Source organism: Larus michahellis, chromosome 7, assembly GCF_964199755.1.
Source record: "Larus michahellis chromosome 7, bLarMic1.1, whole genome shotgun sequence".
In the NCBI taxonomy this organism is placed as follows: domain Eukaryota; kingdom Metazoa; phylum Chordata; class Aves; order Charadriiformes; family Laridae; genus Larus; species Larus michahellis.
The window spans coordinates 18,268,680-18,286,950 of NC_133902.1; the positions used below are offsets into that span (position 1 = coordinate 18,268,680).

At 47.7% G+C, this 18,271-nt stretch overlaps 1 protein-coding gene across 13 annotated transcripts in view; it reads right to left on the minus strand.

Annotated features, from left to right (window-relative positions):
- The window catches only part of COL6A3 (collagen type VI alpha 3 chain), a 65,831-nt gene that overhangs the window by 20,406 nt on the left and 27,154 nt on the right, over nt 1-18,271 (minus strand). For 11 of the 13 annotated variants that reach the window (XM_074593542.1, XM_074593537.1, XM_074593540.1 and 8 more), the window contains 21 exons: nt 16,120-16,740; nt 14,442-15,041; nt 13,257-13,859; nt 12,250-12,852; nt 10,261-10,607; nt 9,787-9,865; nt 9,310-9,455; nt 7,814-7,906; nt 7,346-7,399; nt 6,241-6,312; nt 5,239-5,265; nt 5,082-5,126; nt 4,923-4,976; nt 4,686-4,748; nt 4,220-4,285; nt 3,474-3,527; nt 3,248-3,283; nt 2,673-2,735; nt 2,301-2,363; nt 1,493-1,555; nt 750-812 (listed from right to left, as the gene is read on the minus strand). In XM_074593542.1, the coding sequence (XP_074449643.1) occupies nt 750-812; nt 1,493-1,555; nt 2,301-2,363; nt 2,673-2,735; nt 3,248-3,283; nt 3,474-3,527; nt 4,220-4,285; nt 4,686-4,748; nt 4,923-4,976; nt 5,082-5,126; nt 5,239-5,265; nt 6,241-6,312; nt 7,346-7,399; nt 7,814-7,906; nt 9,310-9,455; nt 9,787-9,865; nt 10,261-10,607; nt 12,250-12,852; nt 13,257-13,859; nt 14,442-15,041; nt 16,120-16,740 (3,815 nt within the window). The remainder of the gene's footprint in view (nt 1-749; nt 813-1,492; nt 1,556-2,300; nt 2,364-2,672; nt 2,736-3,247; nt 3,284-3,473; nt 3,528-4,219; nt 4,286-4,685; nt 4,749-4,922; nt 4,977-5,081; nt 5,127-5,238; nt 5,266-6,240; nt 6,313-7,345; nt 7,400-7,813; nt 7,907-9,309; nt 9,456-9,786; nt 9,866-10,260; nt 10,608-12,249; nt 12,853-13,256; nt 13,860-14,441; nt 15,042-16,119; nt 16,741-18,271) is intronic. The other 2 variants (XM_074593535.1, XM_074593546.1) reach the window with 2 other exon arrangements.

The following is an 18,271-nucleotide window of genomic DNA, read 5'->3' on the forward strand; positions in this document are numbered from 1 at the left end:
AAAGCCAAAGTCATTAATATGCCATCATATGTGACTAGCTTAAACCTCACAGATCCAGCAGCATCAATAAAAAGAGCCCACTGATGCCACAGGTCTTTCAGAAGTCCTTCTTTAGGTGAAATTATTGCAAGAAAAAAAAAAAGTACAAAACGGTGGTGCCAAAACTACAAATCTGAATTAAAACCTGCTTAGTATACACATATAATGTGTAAGACCCAGGTGGAAGCCAGAAATTGGAAGCAGGTTAGCAGGTCAGTCAATGCTAGGGGTGTACTTATAGCTATGTCTGACCCAAGCTTGTCCTCCCTTGCTTTGCACAAACCATTTTTTCCTCAGTTGGCTCCTCAATATACAGAGAAATGAGAATCAGGCCCCACAAAAGGGCTCACTTAGTCCATACATCCTTTTTATAGGTTACTTTAGACTAGCACACGGGGTCAGCTGAGGGCATCTACCCATGCCTCATGCAATGAGCCAGGACAAGACCAAGCAACTCTGGACAGCCTCGGCCTTGCAGACTGATCTCCGAGATGTTAAAACTCGTTTTTGAAGTGAATATAATTCACCTCCTCAAAGGGACTACCATGCTCACGCCAGCTGAAGACATAAGGCTGATTTTCCTCTCTCATATTGTACTATGGAGGATGCAAAGACTAGAGGGGAGCTAAACTCTCCGCTGTGGCTCTTTTGCCACAGGAGAGGCTTCAAGCCCAGCATCCTTAAAGGTGTGAATGCATGGCCACACTTACCATCTCTCCTCGTGGGCCCTGTTGTCCATTTGGCCCTTTGGGTCCAGGGTTTCCAGGCTCACCCTGAAAACAAAAGCATCTGTTAAAGCCTGCACTGAAACTCCAGGCAACTCTCAGCCTTTCCCACCCCATCAGCTCTGGTTTCTTTACATAGACCAGCCTGCAGTGGTCCTTGCAGTAGAAAGTCATGGCTGGACCTACGTGGCCAGCAATGCTACAAAATGCTTGCCCTTTAGTGGCACCATTAGTGAATTCAGGAAAGCTGAGCAATGGGACATGGGAGACCAGCCAGCTCCCACCACAGGATGGTGTTTGCTTTTTATAAACACTGCAAAAATAAAAGCTCTCAAGCTCTGGGCATTTCGCCAGTGCAAAGGGACAGTGGAGCAGCAGCCATAGACATGAACCAGCGTGTGTGAATCTGGAGAGAAAAAACCATACGGCAGGTCTGGAGAGAGCCAGCATGACCACCTTCCCATGTGGGCACCAGCTGAGAATCTACCCTAGAAAATTACTCGGGAATCTCAGTTACTCAATTATTTTTGCCTCTGTTCAATGAAACAGGAGCCTAATGAAACATCAAGAGTACAGATCTTGCTCCACTCCACGCTGTGCCATCCAGTGAAGACAAGCTAATTCCACTCCAAGATGTTAATCTCCAGTATTTTTTTAAGCTGACTCTTATCCAGAAGCTTTTCATTGTTATTTTAGTTGCTGATGCCCCAATGTTCGTGAAGACATACCTTTCGTCCCAGGGGACCGATCCTGCCCTGCTCTCCTGGGGTTCCTGGTGGTCCACTACCAGCCTGGAACAGAAACAAGGAGAGGCACATTGGCAACGTGTCAATAAAACTGGGTGCCAGAAACTGGGAGATTGGTTGACCGTAGAAATTATGTATTAACAAGTAGGGCTGGTGCCTCCCAAAGCACCTTAGGAAATTCAGAAGTCTAAGTCACAGTTGGGAAGAGATGAAGAACCGGGTCAGTTGAATGCAAATATCAGCAGCAACCTATATTATTCCCAGGGCAACCACCTGAGAAAGGCGTAAACAGGAGGGAGAAAGTCCCGCTCAAGATGGGGAAATGCAAGATGCGTCTGGCTTTATGGCCACGAGTCTTGCTCGGGTGGGAAGCAGGAAAGAGAAATAAATGCATGGGGGGCCCCCAGCAAGCATGTGAGATGGCCACGCTCTGGTCTCAGAGGCTGAAACACCACAGAGGATGCTCTGCCAGTCACTCAGGGATGTTCTTTAATTAAGATTGCAAACCGTAATGAGCCATATGCTGAAGTCCTGATCCCTTTGTGGTTGCCTCTAACTCTTTCTCTTTTGTAACTCCTGATCAAGAAATCTTTAGCATAAGTTGAGGAGGTCTGTACTCAAAGAGCGTGAGGAGGACTGTACTCAAAGAGTGTGTTATAAGAGAATGAAACAGAGTTAGGGCCCTAAAGAGGGAAACGGAAAGACACATCGGCCGCATCTTATTAGCTGAGCGAGATGTTCGTGCCGAGCAGGGTTGGGTCAATGGCTGAGAAGTAGCAGAAGGGTTTACCCTGGGTCCAGGAATGCCCTGCTCTCCTCTTATGCCTGGCGTGCCAAGCTGGCCGGGTGGACCCTGTGCAGGGAGAAAAGAGAGACCGTGTCAAAGCACTTGAGCAAAACCACACCAGAGCTACATGAGATTGCAAGGGGAAGCAAATGCTGCAGCACCCGAAAGATGGTTTTCAAGCACGTCACAGCTCGGGAGGTATGAATGGAATGGGAAGCTTGATGTCCCAGGGAAGGACAGCCAGGCCATAGACCACCCAAAAATAGCCAAATCCCAACAGTCCTCGCTGCTGAGACTCTTTGAGGGAGCAGCTGTGATGAAATAACACAACAGCATCATGACATAATACATACACTTTGCCATAAACTCACTGACCTGTGGCCCTCTCATGCCTTGTTCTCCAGCCGGCCCTGCTTGACCAAGTGAGCCTTTAGTACCCTTGAAGTGCAAAACAGGACAACACAGGTTAGCATGGGGGGACGTGGTCAACACTGTGGGGAGGGAGAGGGAATTTGCAGCAGCATAAAGAGCAGGAAAGAACAGTTATTTTAGGGAAGAATAGTTGTTTGGGGTTGTTTTTGCAGAATATGGTTATAGCAGAGAATGGGCACAGAACTGGCAGGTTATTTTGCCTCCTGCAATCAGCAGACATCAATCTCCTCCATGCTTTGGCCCCATTATGCTGCTCCAGCAGCCTATGGAGGAAAAGTATCTGAGTAGGCAATACTGCAGAGGATGGCCAGGCATGTGGTTGCCTGGTTTTGCACCGAGTCCACGAAGGAGCAAACAGGGAGATGAGCCAGAGGGGAAGGAGGGAAATTTGAAGGAGAGAAGAGGCAGAGAGGAAGAAGCAAAGCATGTCTCTTCTCTTGGCACATCCCTCGGGGTCCTGTGGCGGCCTGGCCAGTGGCATGGCAGGGGCCCCAGGTGTTGTCCCCATCACCATTTACCTTAACGCCTATTGGTCCCCTTCGTCCTGTCATACCCTGCGAATGAAGAAACGAGACTTGTTAGGCAAATATGCAAGCACTTGTGTTCTCTACTGCTTTCAGATCTGTGTGTCACCACTGCTCTTAGCTTTTTAAGGTTGAACCCCTGGCTCTTGTAAAAGCAAAATACTCGGGAAGGCAGGAGGGTAAACAGTTACTCTTGCTGGCTGTGGGTCTGGCAGCTCACCTTCCTCCCAACTCCACCTTCTTGGCCATCCAACCCTGCTGGTCCTGGCTCTCCCTAAGGGAAAAGCAAAACTCAAGTAAGAGCCCTGAGACAATCAGGGGCCAGGAAAATAGGTTGATTTCTCAAAAAATGGGTCCTTTCACACTCTCACCCAAGCTACTTGATATTCCCACATCAGTGGCAATCCTTCAAACTCATGGAGACTTGCCATCAAATTTCCAAGCTAGCGCAAGCCGACATTCCCATTCTTTGGGAAATGCCTTCTGACATTTTAAGATGCATTTTTATCCTGAGCTAATATGAAAACAAATGTGGTTTTTTTAATTTTCCAAGGAGCACATGAGGTTTTCTTTTCAAAGGTTTGAGGTGAATCAGGACGTTCAGATTTGGTATCATCTAAACAGTTGTCTGCTTTTGACTATGAGCCTCAAGAACATAGGAAGTTAATTTCCAAGTACAAAGTTGTTTTCACTGACAATCTCCCAAAAAGGCATTGTAAAATAAAATAATAATTAAAAAAAAAAAGCGCACTCTTTTTACACAAAACATCTTCTAAACTGACGTCTTCCCAGACAAAGTTTTGGTTGCAAAGCAGTAACATTTTCCAGTGGAAAAATATTCCATCTGACAAGTCACGATGAGTTTAAGAACTTGCACCTTTTTGGCAACATCCGCTTTTCTTACTTTCTCTGTCCCATCCTATTGTAAAAACCAAAAAATAACAAAAGACAACAAAGAAACTTTACCATTGGCCCAATTTCACCCTTTTGGCCTCTGGGTCCCCGTTGAGTATTATCAGCTCCTGAATCTCCCTGAAAGCAATAGAGCAATGAGAAACATCTGCGTAAGTGGGACACAGAAGTCAGACATCGTGAACTGCTCTGCTATAGCTCAGAACCAACGTTCCTTTTTTTTTCTTTTTTTCTTTTTTCACTGAATTAGGTGAAGCTTTATTTCAGACAGACACAGCTTTTCAACTGAGAAATAATAATATTGAGGAGGAGGAAGAAGGGGAATTTTAATATAATGAATTGTGATTGAGAGGTTGGTCTCAAGAGACATGCATCACCCACATGTCTTCTTCGAGTCCCCGGACCTGCCACTGCCAAGCGGCATTTATAAGCCTAAGTGCCAAAGGGGGTCTTGCTGAAGACTCCCAGGACTGGTGGAAAGTGGGTGGAAAAATCAAGAAGATGCCTTAGTGATATTTACCGGATCTCCACGGAGCCCACGGTCACCTCGTTCTCCTCGTTCGCCTTTAACTCCCTTATCACCCTGTGGGAAGAGACGGAGAGTTAGCAAGAGCAGCCCGGAAAGCATCTCTGCTGCTGCGCACCTCTGCCCGGGTCCTCGGCCCCGAGGGGAGCGTGATGGCGTTCCGCTCCCTCCTGGCTCAAAGCCACCTTTTCAGCATCATTTAGCCCCACCGTAAACATGATAAAAACCTACCCTCCTGCCAGAGTATCCCTTCTCTCCAGAGGATCCAGGCAAACCTTTGTCTCCCTAAGAAAGAAAAATATTTTATGATGTTTGCCACTTTCAAGGTGCTTCTTAGATGCTTAACCAAAGGATCTCTTTATAACGAGAAAAATTATTAAAATGACTGACCTCTTCTCCATCAATGCCATCCAGACCCATTTCTCCCAGTTCACCCTGCAGAAGAAAGGCAAGGGACAAATGCTCACTGAGGGCAAAGGGAATTGGGGAGGGGGATACTGATGCGTCCATAAGCTCACCACCATGGCATGAGGAAATAGCTCCATACCTTCTCTCCTGGGAATCCCCGAGAACCCTAAAGAGATCAGAAAAGGGAGTTACTCCGCTTCTGCCCAGTCTGTCACCTTGGGAGGTGGTGGGGAGGGGGTGCTGTGCTTGGTGGCAGACCCAGAGCCAGGACCAGGGCAGGACAGCCAGGGCTTGCTGCACCAGGGTTTAACTGTCCCTTATTTCTTTTACACTAATCTTCTTCTTCAGTTGCCTCCTCAACACTTGTACCAAGATAAAACATGTGCATTATGGGGTTTAGCCAGCTGATCCAATAAAATAGCTTAATACTCAGCCACAACTCCTTCTCCACTGACTCTCCTTTCTCCCTGCACCCATTTTTATATGAGTCCAGATCCAGTCTCAGTGCCTTTGTCCAAGGCTGGACAGCTTTTTAAAGAGGCTCAGTATCTCAGCTGCAACAAATGGGCTTGGTTCAGGCACTCCTCCGCTCCCTGCCAGAGGATCCTGTGGTCAGAGCAAATGGTAGAAAACATCCCCTTAATATCGCTGAATATTTCCCATAAATATATTATATGTTTCACCACCTTTTCTGGCTTGTGACACAGCTGCTGTCCTGAACCGTTTGCTCAAGGTTCCCCTTTAAAGCAGCAACCATGGCTCACTTCTCTCCCTTCTCCCCAAGAGCGGATTTCCATCCACGTGCCGTCCCAGCCCCGGGCCAAGACACGCACACGCCGCTTCTTGGTGTTCAGAACAAATCCATCTCTTCTCACATCTTTTGCCTAGAGCCAAACTGCAGAAAATAAATCAGCCTTGTCTGCAGATTGAGCCTGGGTTGTTGGGCTGCCCTTTTGCTCTTCATAGCAACGCTAAAGCCATGACGCTTGCTGAAAGCCTTGGTGCTTAGCCAGGTGGACACCACCACTCGAGTGGACTTGGCAGCTGTCACGTGACATCCCAAAGCAGCAGGAGTGGCCCTTGGTGGACTCCCACCAGCTGGACTCTGGGTCTGCGCCATGCAGGCTCCTTCCGCACGTACCTTGGTTCCTCTGTGCCCAGGACATCCCTGGAAACCTTGCGTCCCATTCATACCTGGTGGTCCACGCTCACCCTGTTGCATGGAGAGGAAAATGCAATTGTCAAGGTTTGCCTGCTGAGAGTGTTTCAGCTAACGACATGCATCAGCAAGCACAGGAGGAGGCTTGGAAGCACAGGAGCAAATGGAGCATCAGGTTTTGAAAGGTTAACTCCTGGCCACCCCACCATCACTTGCCCACAACCTTCTTCACATAGAAAGCAACTGCAAGTCTTCATCACAGAGAGAGAAACATCCTTCCCAACCTCTCAGCTAGGAAAGAGCTTTATAAAACTTCTCCTTCGAAGGTAAAATGACAGGATGAAACCCTCAGAGCTCACATAGATGTCTAACCCCATTCTGACCTTAAAGCCCCAGGAAAACATTTCATCGCACGTGATATCTGACAGCAGAATTTGGTCCCTGACTGTGCTACTGGAAAAGAGATGAGCACCACCAGCCCCTTGGCCTTGATTTCACCTCCTGGGCGTGATGCGTGGGGAGTTGTTTACTCCAGGGGTGACATGGGATTCGTGAAGTCAGAGTTTGGATGGAACAGTGCTAGTAAGAAGTCATGGGACTCATGTTGTCTGCCCCCGTGATGGATAGAAACACCCCTTCTTGGTCCCATTATTGGCCTAACTCACATCTTTCAACTGCGTTTGGTATGGATAACTTTGGGATAGGCTGCAGCTTTGCTGAAGCTGGGGATTTTGTTGTGTTCACAATCACTCTGCCCCACTCACAGGTGTTTGGGACCAGCTGCAAACATTCCCACCTGCCCTGGAGGAGCAGCACAGAGCTGGGTCACATCAAATAATGGGAGTTATTCCCCCTGTCCTGCCTTCTCCAGCTCTCAAGGAGCTCCTTACTGACCTTCTGCCAGGAGCAGCTGGCACCAGCAACTCAGGCCATCAGGTGGGGGAAACACAAAGTTCTGCTTGCTCTCTTGTCTAATCCATGCCCACATTCCCAGCAGAAAATATTTAGTGAAAAAGCCTCCAAATGCTCCACTATGGCGAGTTCCCTAATTTGAGCAGCACCACGCAGAATGAGGGCAATCACTCACCGGTCCTCCTTCATCACCGGGATAGCCTCCATAGCCAAGATCACCTGTGGCACCCTAAAAAACAAGAGAGAGGATTCTGCATTTCTTTCATAGTTCTGTGATCTCCCTCTAAATTGATAGTCAAGATTTCCCTAAATTAGCACAAAGCAGCTGCTTGGTCATGTGTGTAGACAAGTTAATGAGAGAAACCCTTTGACATCCCTAAATTGTTTCACGAGACACTTCACCCACTCCTTCCAGCCACTCATACCTGCCCTCTTGGTTGTTTTACAACACAGAGGCTGTGAGGAAAGGGAAGAAGAGCCGCTCTCAACCGCTGTGCGCAGCCCAGGGCCAGTTTTAAAATGACAGGTAAGTGGAGATGACCTCCCCGTTAGCATCACCTTTCTGCACGTCACCTACCCATCACCATCGTGGTGGACACCGACCTTGCACAGGGACCCTTCATCCCCAGATGAAGTGATCTACCTTTGGTCCTATGGGGCCAGGCACACCTCTGTCTCCTCTCTGCCCTGAGCACTTGCATGGGACCTTGCAGCATGTCCTCTCTGCGATGTTGTCCTGCAGCAAAAGGCACATGAAACAACAGGAAGGTGTTAGAAACCTGGCAGAGCCCCAGCGCCATAGCTCCTGCAAACCCTCAAGTCCGTGCAATTGCTCCAAATGCCAAGCATAACGTTGGTCCGGCAGCATTTTGGGGCCTCTCTGCCTTGAAACACCCACAACTGCAAGGAGGAAGAGGTGCGTGTTGGCAGACTGGTTAGGTTGCATGGTTAGAAAGCGGCAGTCAACATTATCTTTTGGATATCAGAGGCAAGGGTTTAAAAGGGAACCGTGTGGGGCAGAATTTGTAGAGAGCATTTAGTAGAAGATCAGTCCCCAGAGAGGTGCTTGTCACTGAAGAGAGCAATCTCATCTCCAAAGAAACAAACCCAGGCCATGGAAGAGGCCACAAGAAAGTCATTGCACTGAGTAGCTCACGAGGAACCCGCAGGCTGAGGACAATTTGCGAGCACACAGTGAAAGAGGAAAAAAGCAAAAAAAAAACCAAAACCGATAGATATGGATTCAGAGAAATCACAGCTTGGTTTTGCATCATCCAATAGAAAGAAAAAAAAAAATCACTTTCTTTGCCAAGTACATTTCTGGCTGCAAACGTTTCCTGCCAACTTTGCACATTTACATTTTGAAAGGATTTTCCTAGGCAACTGAATTACTTGGGAATGGGCTGAAGACTCGCTCTTATCCCAAAAACCAAGGTTCACTCCCAAGGGGCTGCACTTGGATTTGTGGAGAAGGGCCCAGCGAGGTTACCACAGGGATCAGTGGTTAAGCCCAATCTTATTAAATCGCCTGGAAAAGGAGCTTAACGACGCTGGTAGCAGATGTGAAGTTGGGAGGAACTGGACATACCGAGGTTGATAGCAAATGAACTCAATGAACTCAAGAGGGACCACATACATGGGAGGGAAGTAAATCCAGGAAGAAGAAGGGATAACTCCTTCATCTGTTAAAAGCATGTCTGGAATACAGGCAGTGCATCAACTTGAGGAAAAAAACCTAGAAAGCAGTGCTTCTGCAAGAGATTTAGCACTGAAAGGCATGACACTGCATTAGCCGTAAGGTTAAAAAAAGCCAACAGTATAAATATCGGTGGAGGGCGGACTTTTTGGCATGGCAGCTTTCGATGGCATCTTATCCCATCCCATTCAACCTGATCCCATGCGCTGTAGCCTTGGCCGGAGTAGGGCTTCTCCAGGAATGGTACGAGACCAGGCAGCACCATGATCTGCTCTTAACTTTGTTTGCAGTGGCATCTGTAAAAAGAGCTGACGTGAAGTAGGGAGGGGAGAGGACCAGAGCCAAGAGGGTGTAATTCAGCCACAGTTCAGCCCCGGAGGAGTTCCAGCCGTCAGTTTTCCTCCTGCATTACGAGACAGCGCTGCCTGTGCCAAGTTACTTACAAGCTGCTCTGCCAGCTCAAAATCCAAGTCCAGCAGATTAACTCTGAGCGGTCTGTTGTAGGTGAACCCACGGCCAAACTCCAGCTGCATCACTCTGTCAAAATTGCTCACTCGGTCCAGCCCGACGAAGATGAGAGCGTTGACACCTGAGAGGAGGGGAAGCAGAAGGGTCAAGGTGCTCTGCAGAGCCTGCAACACCCTCCCCAGCAAGGATGGGTCATCATCTGCCTCTTCGATCACAAACGGAGCTTATTCAATAGAGAACAAGCATCTTCGAGCACATTCAGTGCAAGTTACCCACACACTTAGCTGCCAGCAGGTAGCTAACCATCACAGGAAGGCAACGAAGAACAGCAAGTGCATGTAGAGATCGTAGAAATCATTACTATCAAAAGGTGGTGGATTCGCGAGAAACAGTGGTAAAATGGGCCACGTGTTAACATGGAGTATAATCACTGCCTCAAGTAAAAAAGTTACCTTCTGTACGCAAAGTAGACGAAACAGCCTCCAGCTGATCTATCGAGTCATCCGCACCATCAGTAAAATGGATTATGACCTGGGAGAGAAACAAATTTATGTCAGGACCCAGCATATTTCAGATGTGAAACGCCATGAATGTGCAACCTGCAGGGCCTTCTTCCAAGGGACGTCTCATCTGAGAGGAGACGGGGGAATTGCTACGCCCTTTTCAGGCCACGAAACTTTGTATTTCTGTGCCAGCTTACGGTACATCATACCGTGCAGGTGTTTTTTCCTAAAGCACAAATAGGGAAAATTTGGAAAGCAATAGTTTGCAGCCAAGCAGTACTCATGGGTACTGGCTGCAATAAATTTCCATATTTAATGAATAAATTTATTTATTATGGATTCACAGTTGTTCTGCCAACTAAAATACATCAGAAGTCAGCTTTCCTGGCCAACGCCATCCCAGTGGCCTTGGGTTTGACTTACCTTGGTGCTGCCGGAGGGCGCAGATCTGAATTTGTTCAGATAGGACCTCAGCGTATCCACCGTGAGAAAATAGGGCCCGCGGGTCCGCATGCCTTGAAACCTCTCAAAGAGCTCAGGCTGGTACTCGGAGAAGTCCAGTCCCTCCACGGGTCCCTCCTGAGCCTGGGCCATGATGGCTACCCTGACGTTGGGCGCCTGGTTGCCGGTGCAGCTGATCTTCTGCATCTGTGTTATTCTTTTCAGCACGGACTCGAAACGGGACTCCAGAGCTCTCTGGGAATTAAATATCGTTTGGCCAGGCTCGGCATCCGTGACGTCGAAGCCAAGTATCACATCTAAGTCGCAATCTGAAAGGGAAATGCAGGGAGGGGAGGGCATCACCATTGAGCAATACAACCGCTGCGTTTCAAGTAATGACTCTCCCAGTTATTCTATTAGTCGTTAGAGAAGACACTGCATCAAGAACTGCCACCATTTGATATACAAGTGCCTCAGGCTTCCTTTCATCATAGCACTGATAACCCGAGAAAATCTACATTTTATGTATTTTAGTTTTATTTGTTTTTCCTGTGCAACTGGGGCTTAGCGTCATGATGAGCCTGCTAAACCAAATCTAAGGGGATTCTGCATTCCCATCACAAAGACTGCTGCTTTCTCTCCTCCGCATGGAAACCTGTCGGTACTTGCACAGTGTTCGTGCCCCTTCTGCCTGTGCTTCAAGCAACCAGCCCGCAGCCAGGTGGTTGCACAGGGATCCGGTCCCTGAACGGTTTATATCCTTGATTTATATGGGATAACTGGGAATTCGGGAAGAAAGAGGCATTGAAGTTGCTCAGCCCAAGCTCATAAGGCGGTGCACGGTCTGCCTTTCCGTGGGAATATTTATCACGGGCTTGGAGCCACCCTGCAGGCCTGAGCTGCCCCTTGGGCTGGAGCACGGGGAAATCAGCCCACCAGCCACCTTTGGCCTGGATCTCCTGCGCCTACACGGGCTTTCAGGCATGGAGGTGTTTGAAATGTCTTTGACGTTAATCACACAGGTGCTGCACTTGGGAAGCACCCCTGGTTACCACCAGGAGCAGTTTGCTTTTCCCCATGCTCAGTTTTTCATCCCAGCTGGAGCTGCTGCTCAGCTCAGGGCTCCTGTGGCTCTCCTTCAGCTCCTCCAGACGTTCGGGAGACGCCTCTGCTCAAAAGCCAGAGGGCTGAGCCGTGGTCGGTTGTGCTGGGAGCAGGATTTGCTGTACCGTAGTAAGTTAAACCATCTGCAGGGACTCTGGTCCAACAGCAATACCATCTCACTTACTCACCCCAACTCCCCTTGCTTGGCTTCTGAAGTAGCCAAATCATACGATTCCTTCTTAAGGCAATTTTACCTTAAAATACAAGCACTAATGCCCTAGCTTTTTCTCGTATACCTGTCACGAGATCGAGAGGGCACCCTGGATGATCTGACAAGAGAAATTCTGGTTTCTATCACGTCCTGCATGCCAGGGACTGAACGGCCAATGAGTCCAATTAGCTTGTTATAAATGCAGCAGGCAAAACAAGGACCGTGACTTTTCACTTCTGCACTAAACAAGTTGGTCTGCCAACATGCACCATGTGGCATCCTGTGCCTACACATCTGGAGAGGAAGGTAGTGAGACTTAGGCCAAAGGCAGCTAATTAAAGGATCCCCTCCAATGCGGTAGTTTCGGAGTCAGTTATTTAGTGCCTGCCTGCCATATCTGAAATTCTTCCACCACAACGTCACCTCTGCGGCGATGGTACACCAGTCGTTCACGTGTTGAAGCACGCCAACAGACATCTCTCGTACCAAAGGCTCGCAGCCTACCACCACGCTTATGCAGGAGGTCTGAGCCCATGGTGCACCTCAGGCTACAGGCAAAGCACAAGAGCAGGCTGGAAGAGTCCATCAAAATGCCTTGGATATTAAAAGCCACCCTCGGGAATGACCTGAGCACATTATGAAAGGATCACACTTACCTCTTGTAACATCTGTTGTGCCTGGGCACAATTTCTCCTCCATAGCGGCTTCCAGCGTAACCAGGACCTGCTCGTTCAGCTCAGACAGCTCCTGGGCTGTGGACGCTCTGAAACTCATGGCGCTCTCGCTGGCCAGCCTGCTGACTTCCTTCAGGTCGATGTTTCTCACACCAACCGCAAATACCTTGACGCCTTTCTGTGTGATTTCCAAGGAGGCACTCGGCCCGTCATCCGAGGACTTCCCACCTGTGACGATGAAGGCGATCTGGGGCACCCTCTGGTCAATTCGGCTGCCAGCCTCCTTCACAAAGTGTTTTGCCTGGATGTGCTTGATGGCTGCGCCGGTGTTTGCCACTCGGCCACCTTTGTAGATGACTTTGTTGATGGCATCTAAAATCTCAGGTTTCGTGGAATAGTCCTTGAGGAAAAACTCATCGGTGACATCTGAGTTGTACTGGGCCAGTCCTACCTGGATAGAGTCGCCATCCCTATAAATGGCGTCCACCACGGAGTAGACAAACTGGAGAACTTCTTGGAAGTTATCTCTCCCCAGATTGATGGAGCCATCCAGCAAAAACACAATATCAGCCTGCTTTTTACCTCCTGGAAAGATTACAAAGAAAACACAGTTATTAATATTTGTTTGTGGCATCTGTATTATTTTAGATGCTTAGTACCGTAGCACTGTGTTTCTCTCTTCTCTCTACCTTTTTAGTTTCATCGGTCTTTGCCATGATTTTACATCCGTACAAGAAGAAAGGTTTTATACCACACACTTATTACCCTTTGTATAACGTTACTTATTTTTGTGATAGACACTCTCATCTCATTTCAAATTTAATTCTATTCTTTCCTATGCTCAACAAGATCTTCTTCAAAGTCTTCTGTACAGTGATGTGACTAAATGGTTGGGAATCAAAAGGTGTTATTATGGAATCATTTTCACAGTATACAAATTCTATCCGTGCTCTATCCAGAAAAGTCTACAGGATGAATGGCAGTCTTACCAGGTGCTAAAAATCCAGGGGTTTCTGTTGTAGGTATCGGAAGCTCTTCAAGAATACTCTGCACTTTCTTTTCTAAAGTTGGGAGTCCTGTGAAGTCCTGTACCACAAGCACACGCTCAGGGTCATTGGTAATGACCTGCAGCTGGCCCCTGTCCACATTCCTGGCTCCAACACCCAGAGGTTTAATGCTCGTTGAAGTTATCACGTTAGCAGGTCTGTTCACGTCATCCTGGGACCGGTCTCCGAGGATGGCGACTAGGTGCTGGGGCACTCCATCTTCTATCCTGCTCCCCGCAGACTTGATGAAGTAGTTCTTCACCACATAGTCTAGGGCTTTGCCAGCATTCAAGGGGGAGCCTCCTCTAAGCCTCAAGCGGCGGATGGCTTGCAGGACGGCATTTTTGGACTTGTGGGTCTTCAGGTAGAACTCCGGGAAGACGTTGTTGCTGAACTGCACCACGCCAATTCGTACTTTGTTTGGCCCAACTTCCAGCTGCTGAACAATTCTGCTAATGAAATCCCGAATGTGAGCAAGCCCATCGGGCCTAACACTGTCAGAGCTGTCAATAAGGAAGACTATGTCCTTTTCGTCACCAGAAACATCTGCAGGGAAGGAAGGACAGAGGAAATTACTTGTGTGCCAAGTCTTTTAAGCTTTGTTGGAGGATTTCTGTGCTATCTGTTCTCGTGCAATGTAAAATCGCACGGCATATTTTAGCCAACTTTAGGCATGGTGCTACTCCAAAAGGGTTTGTGTGCAAGTGTGCATGCGTGTGTTAGCAGTCTGCCTAATATTCAAAGTATGCGTTACTCAGAGCCTTGTCTGTTTCATTCATTAACACTCTTCTCTGGATTTGTCAGTTTTTCCAGCTTCATTTAGTTCCAGATTTATGTTTTTTTCATAGAGAGCTGCTAAATGGGAAGAGATGGTATTTGACTTGAAAATCAAAATATGTAACGTATTTAGGTACTTGACTTGAAAAACAAAAGTTATAATCTATTTATGGACTTGGGTAGAATTTCCACATATCTAAAAGTTTCCTTCTAAAACTGCATGTGCTACACCTTTGCTTGTAACTGAGGAAAATCTCAGTTTAGCGAGAAAGGATGGAAAGTTATTTACACATTTGGGCAATGTTTACTTGAATTGCAACACAGAGGCAGCCAGTATTGACAGAGCCTTACCTACGGGGGGTTGCACGTCTCCCAGCAGTCGTCTGATTTGGTCCCCAGTCAGGGTTTCAATAGGAGTCAGCAGCTTCTGCTCAAGGCTTGACAGTTCCTGGAAGCTGGAGACTTGGAACACATAGTCAGGACTAAGGGAAATCTGTACCATCTCCTCAGGATCCACGTTCTTCGCTACCACCATAGGTGCCACCCCAACTTGTTTAACTTGGAGTGATGGGTACTCTAAGTCATCATCAGACTTGCGGGAGGAGAGGATGACCAAAAACTGAGGGACACCTTCCTCTATGCGGCTCCCAGAGGGCCGGGTGAAGATGGTCTTTGCCACAAACTCAAGGGCCTCCCCCACGTTCACCTGCTGACCACCCTGCGGCCGTAGCCGTCTCACGGCGCTCTGCACCTCATCTTTGGTGGAGTGGGCATTGAGCAGGAACTCCACATGGGGATGCTCGCTGAACTGGACCACCGATATCCTGGTGGTGTCAAAACCCACGTCCAGGTTGTTCACTAATCTCTCAATGAGGTCGCGGATGAGGTAGAACTCCTGTGCGGCGTAGCGGGAGCCGTCAACCATAAACACGACGTCCCTCTTCACACCCGCTGCAGGAAAGAAGGCAGCAGTCAGAAGCTGCATCAGGCATTGCTTATAGAGAGCAGCTAAGCCCATCATCTACTTCACTGGCCCATGCCTTTGGCCGTGGAGAGAATGTTCATTGTTTTGTTGCCTGTGATATCTTCTGGGAGCCCCAGCAGGCAGCTCTAGGTTCAACCCAGAGACAGGACCAGTCTGCTAGGCCCATCCCCAGGCAGTGCAAGAACAGCAACTTCCAGAGCAAAGGAAGCAAGAGGGAGTAGGGGAAACCTGGAACAATAATTCCTTGTGGGCTCTCCACCCAAGGAAGTGTAGCCCGGTGATGCTCCTTACTCAGGGCAGGTTGTAAGGCAGCCTTGGGTTGTTGGGGATAACTTTTTGCTTAATAAAGTGATTTCTGCAGTGGTAATGCAGGTCAGAGCCTGAATTATTGCTGAATATCACACCAATAAATGAGGTTCAAGGAAACCAGTCTGTCTCTGAAGGGAAGGAACAGATAAAGTAGGATGGTGGACCTCAAAAGGACTGATCTAGAGTGGGTACCTTTCATCCCAGGCATACGCTGGCTGGATTTCATTCCAAGCGAGACCAGAAATGGAAGATCTGATCCTTTTCCTGATCCCACTTCCAGTTTCCCTTCCCCCAGTGAATTAACATGGCAAATGTAAGACACATCATCAGGTCTTACATTTAGCAGAAAGCTGACCTTGATTTACAGTGGTCTGAAGGTGTCCCTGTATAATCTAAATGATGCAATTTCCATTCCAGGGAGTCCATAGCATAGACTTAAAATCTATCAACTTACAGTAAGATTAGGGTCGTAGCATCCACTTTGTGGGTCTTCCATGTGGATACAACATGGATCACTTTGCAGGATGGCCCTAAAGATGGCTCAGCTGAATTACACAGCTCCTACCAACCCTAAGTACATTAAAAATATATATATATATTGACAGTGAGACCAAGATGGACTTGGAGTCTTAACCCTGAGCATCTTTGCTTTTCTCAGTTTGTGTTGCAACCATGATGTTACTAAACATCATATTTTGCTGCTGACTCTCGGTGCAGACACAAACATCTTCTCACCTGGACTGGGTGATGTAAAAACCAGATCAGGGGCAAGTGACTCTATCTCTTTCTTGGTCAGCCGGATGACTCTGTTCGAGACGACCTGTTGCACTGTATCCAGCTGGCTGAAGTCGGGCACAGAGATAGCAAAATCTGGGAGGAAAGAAATTGTCTGCAGCTCTGTGAGGTCAGCATTTCCAACCCCGATTCCAAAGGGCACCGTGCCACTTGTCTTCAAGACCACCGAGGGCCTCCTCACATCATCTTGGGACCGGTCAGCTGTCAGCAGAATCAGGAACTGTGGGACACCCTCTGCTATCCTGCTGCCGCTCGACACCGTGAACACATTCTTGATGAGATAGTCGAGGGCTGCTCCAGTGTTCAGAGGAGATCCTCCCATAACCTTCAGCTGCTGGATGGCGCTGATGAGATCTGCTTTGTCTTCATGGGTGTCAAGTAAGAACTCGGGTTGTATGACGTTGCTGTACTGTGCGACGGCGACACGGACCTTGTCACGACCAATATCCAGGCTTTCAACCACTCTTTGGACAAAGGTCTTCAGTAGAGGGAAACCTCTTCTGACACCATCCGAGCCATCGATTAGAAACACCACATCCTTCTTCTCACCTCTCTCAACTACTGTTTGAGACAAGTAAGGGTAGGGGGGAATAAGTGTGATTCTCTTTTGCAGTGATTATTATTCTCCGCACACATTGAAGCGAAGGAGGAGAAAGCTTGGGGAGGGGATAGCGAGGTGTGAGGATGGGTGATTTGGTTCCTTTGCCATCAGATGCAATCCCGGGTGAAGAGGCAGATGGATGCAAATTGGTGGAAACCGCAGTGCAATGTGTGCTCTGCCTTACCCACCGAGTCATAGAATCATAGACCCATAGGAAATAGGGTGCCAAGGGACTCCGGACGCCATCCCCTACCTGAGGCTGGAAGAAGCCATCTGCTCCCAAGGGGGCTGGGAAGCTGGCACATGGCTTTGCAATATGCAACAGGAGTCTGGGGCATCAGGGATCTTTTCATCCCAGAGAAAACTGAGTTTCTGAAGGAAATGACATACTGCAGAGAGGGTGCTCACAGGGAGCTGGTGAAGAGAGAGAGAAAAGCCTGTCTGAGGCATCTCTGAACTTAGAAATAAATAATCCTGCACATGCTCATACAAAATAAGAATTTGCTGGAAGGAACATCCAACTGAAAATGCTTTTCTAAAATGCATTTTTAACTAATGAAGTTAGTTATTTATTTTTACTAACTTCAAGCACAAAAAAAATGCTAATTGTGACCAAATATTCTTCTTTTAAAAAACTGAGACTGTGAAAGGTCAAAGATCAGAGAACTGTTGACGTGTTCTGCTGTTGACTAACAGAATTGCAAAGCTTTGTCTCAGCCAAGCAGAAAACATCAGTGCCTCTCAAACACGGCAAACGATGGATGGCATCCCCAAAAACGCCATTGGTTTGTTTATAGCAAGGTCAAGTGAAACAAGCGGGAGCATGATCTGTCCTTCTGACAAAAATCTTAAATATCTGCTTATGAATGCTAGATATATAAAGAATTAACAAGGGCAGTTGAAGTCTCAATGCAGACTTCAGACCAAGTTTATTTTTTAAGAGGAATGTTGGAAACTTGGTGGGTTAATGCATAGTACTGAAATATTAGTATAGCTTGTTGAGCAACAGAGGCAGGAAGAGAGAGCAGACATCGCCTGGTGTATCCCAGTTTCATCCACTTCCTCTGAAATTCAGGAGCAGGGAACGATAACCCTAACAAAGGTGTCTAGGTAGCAGATATAGAAGAAAAAAACATGGGAATCTTCTGAGGTGGCTCTCTTTTAGCCAAGAACACTAGGAAAAACAGGTGGATGGAGCTATTTGTGAGCAATTAGCTCCATTATTCACAGTACTCGGTGGTCAAAGGGATTCAAAATGATCTTGACAAGACAGAAATGGTTTGAAAATGGAGGATGCAATTCAAGACCACCAGTTGCACTACTCTATGCTGCGGCAAAAGCTGCACAAATATGGGAAAGGCAATGACTCCACATGGAAAGGATGGGGTAAGAGGTGACCAGTGGATACCATCGTTAATCTCCGGTCATTTGGAACAGATTGACATTGGAGAGACAAGGGTGAAAAGGTAGAAAACCTGCAAGACCTACAAG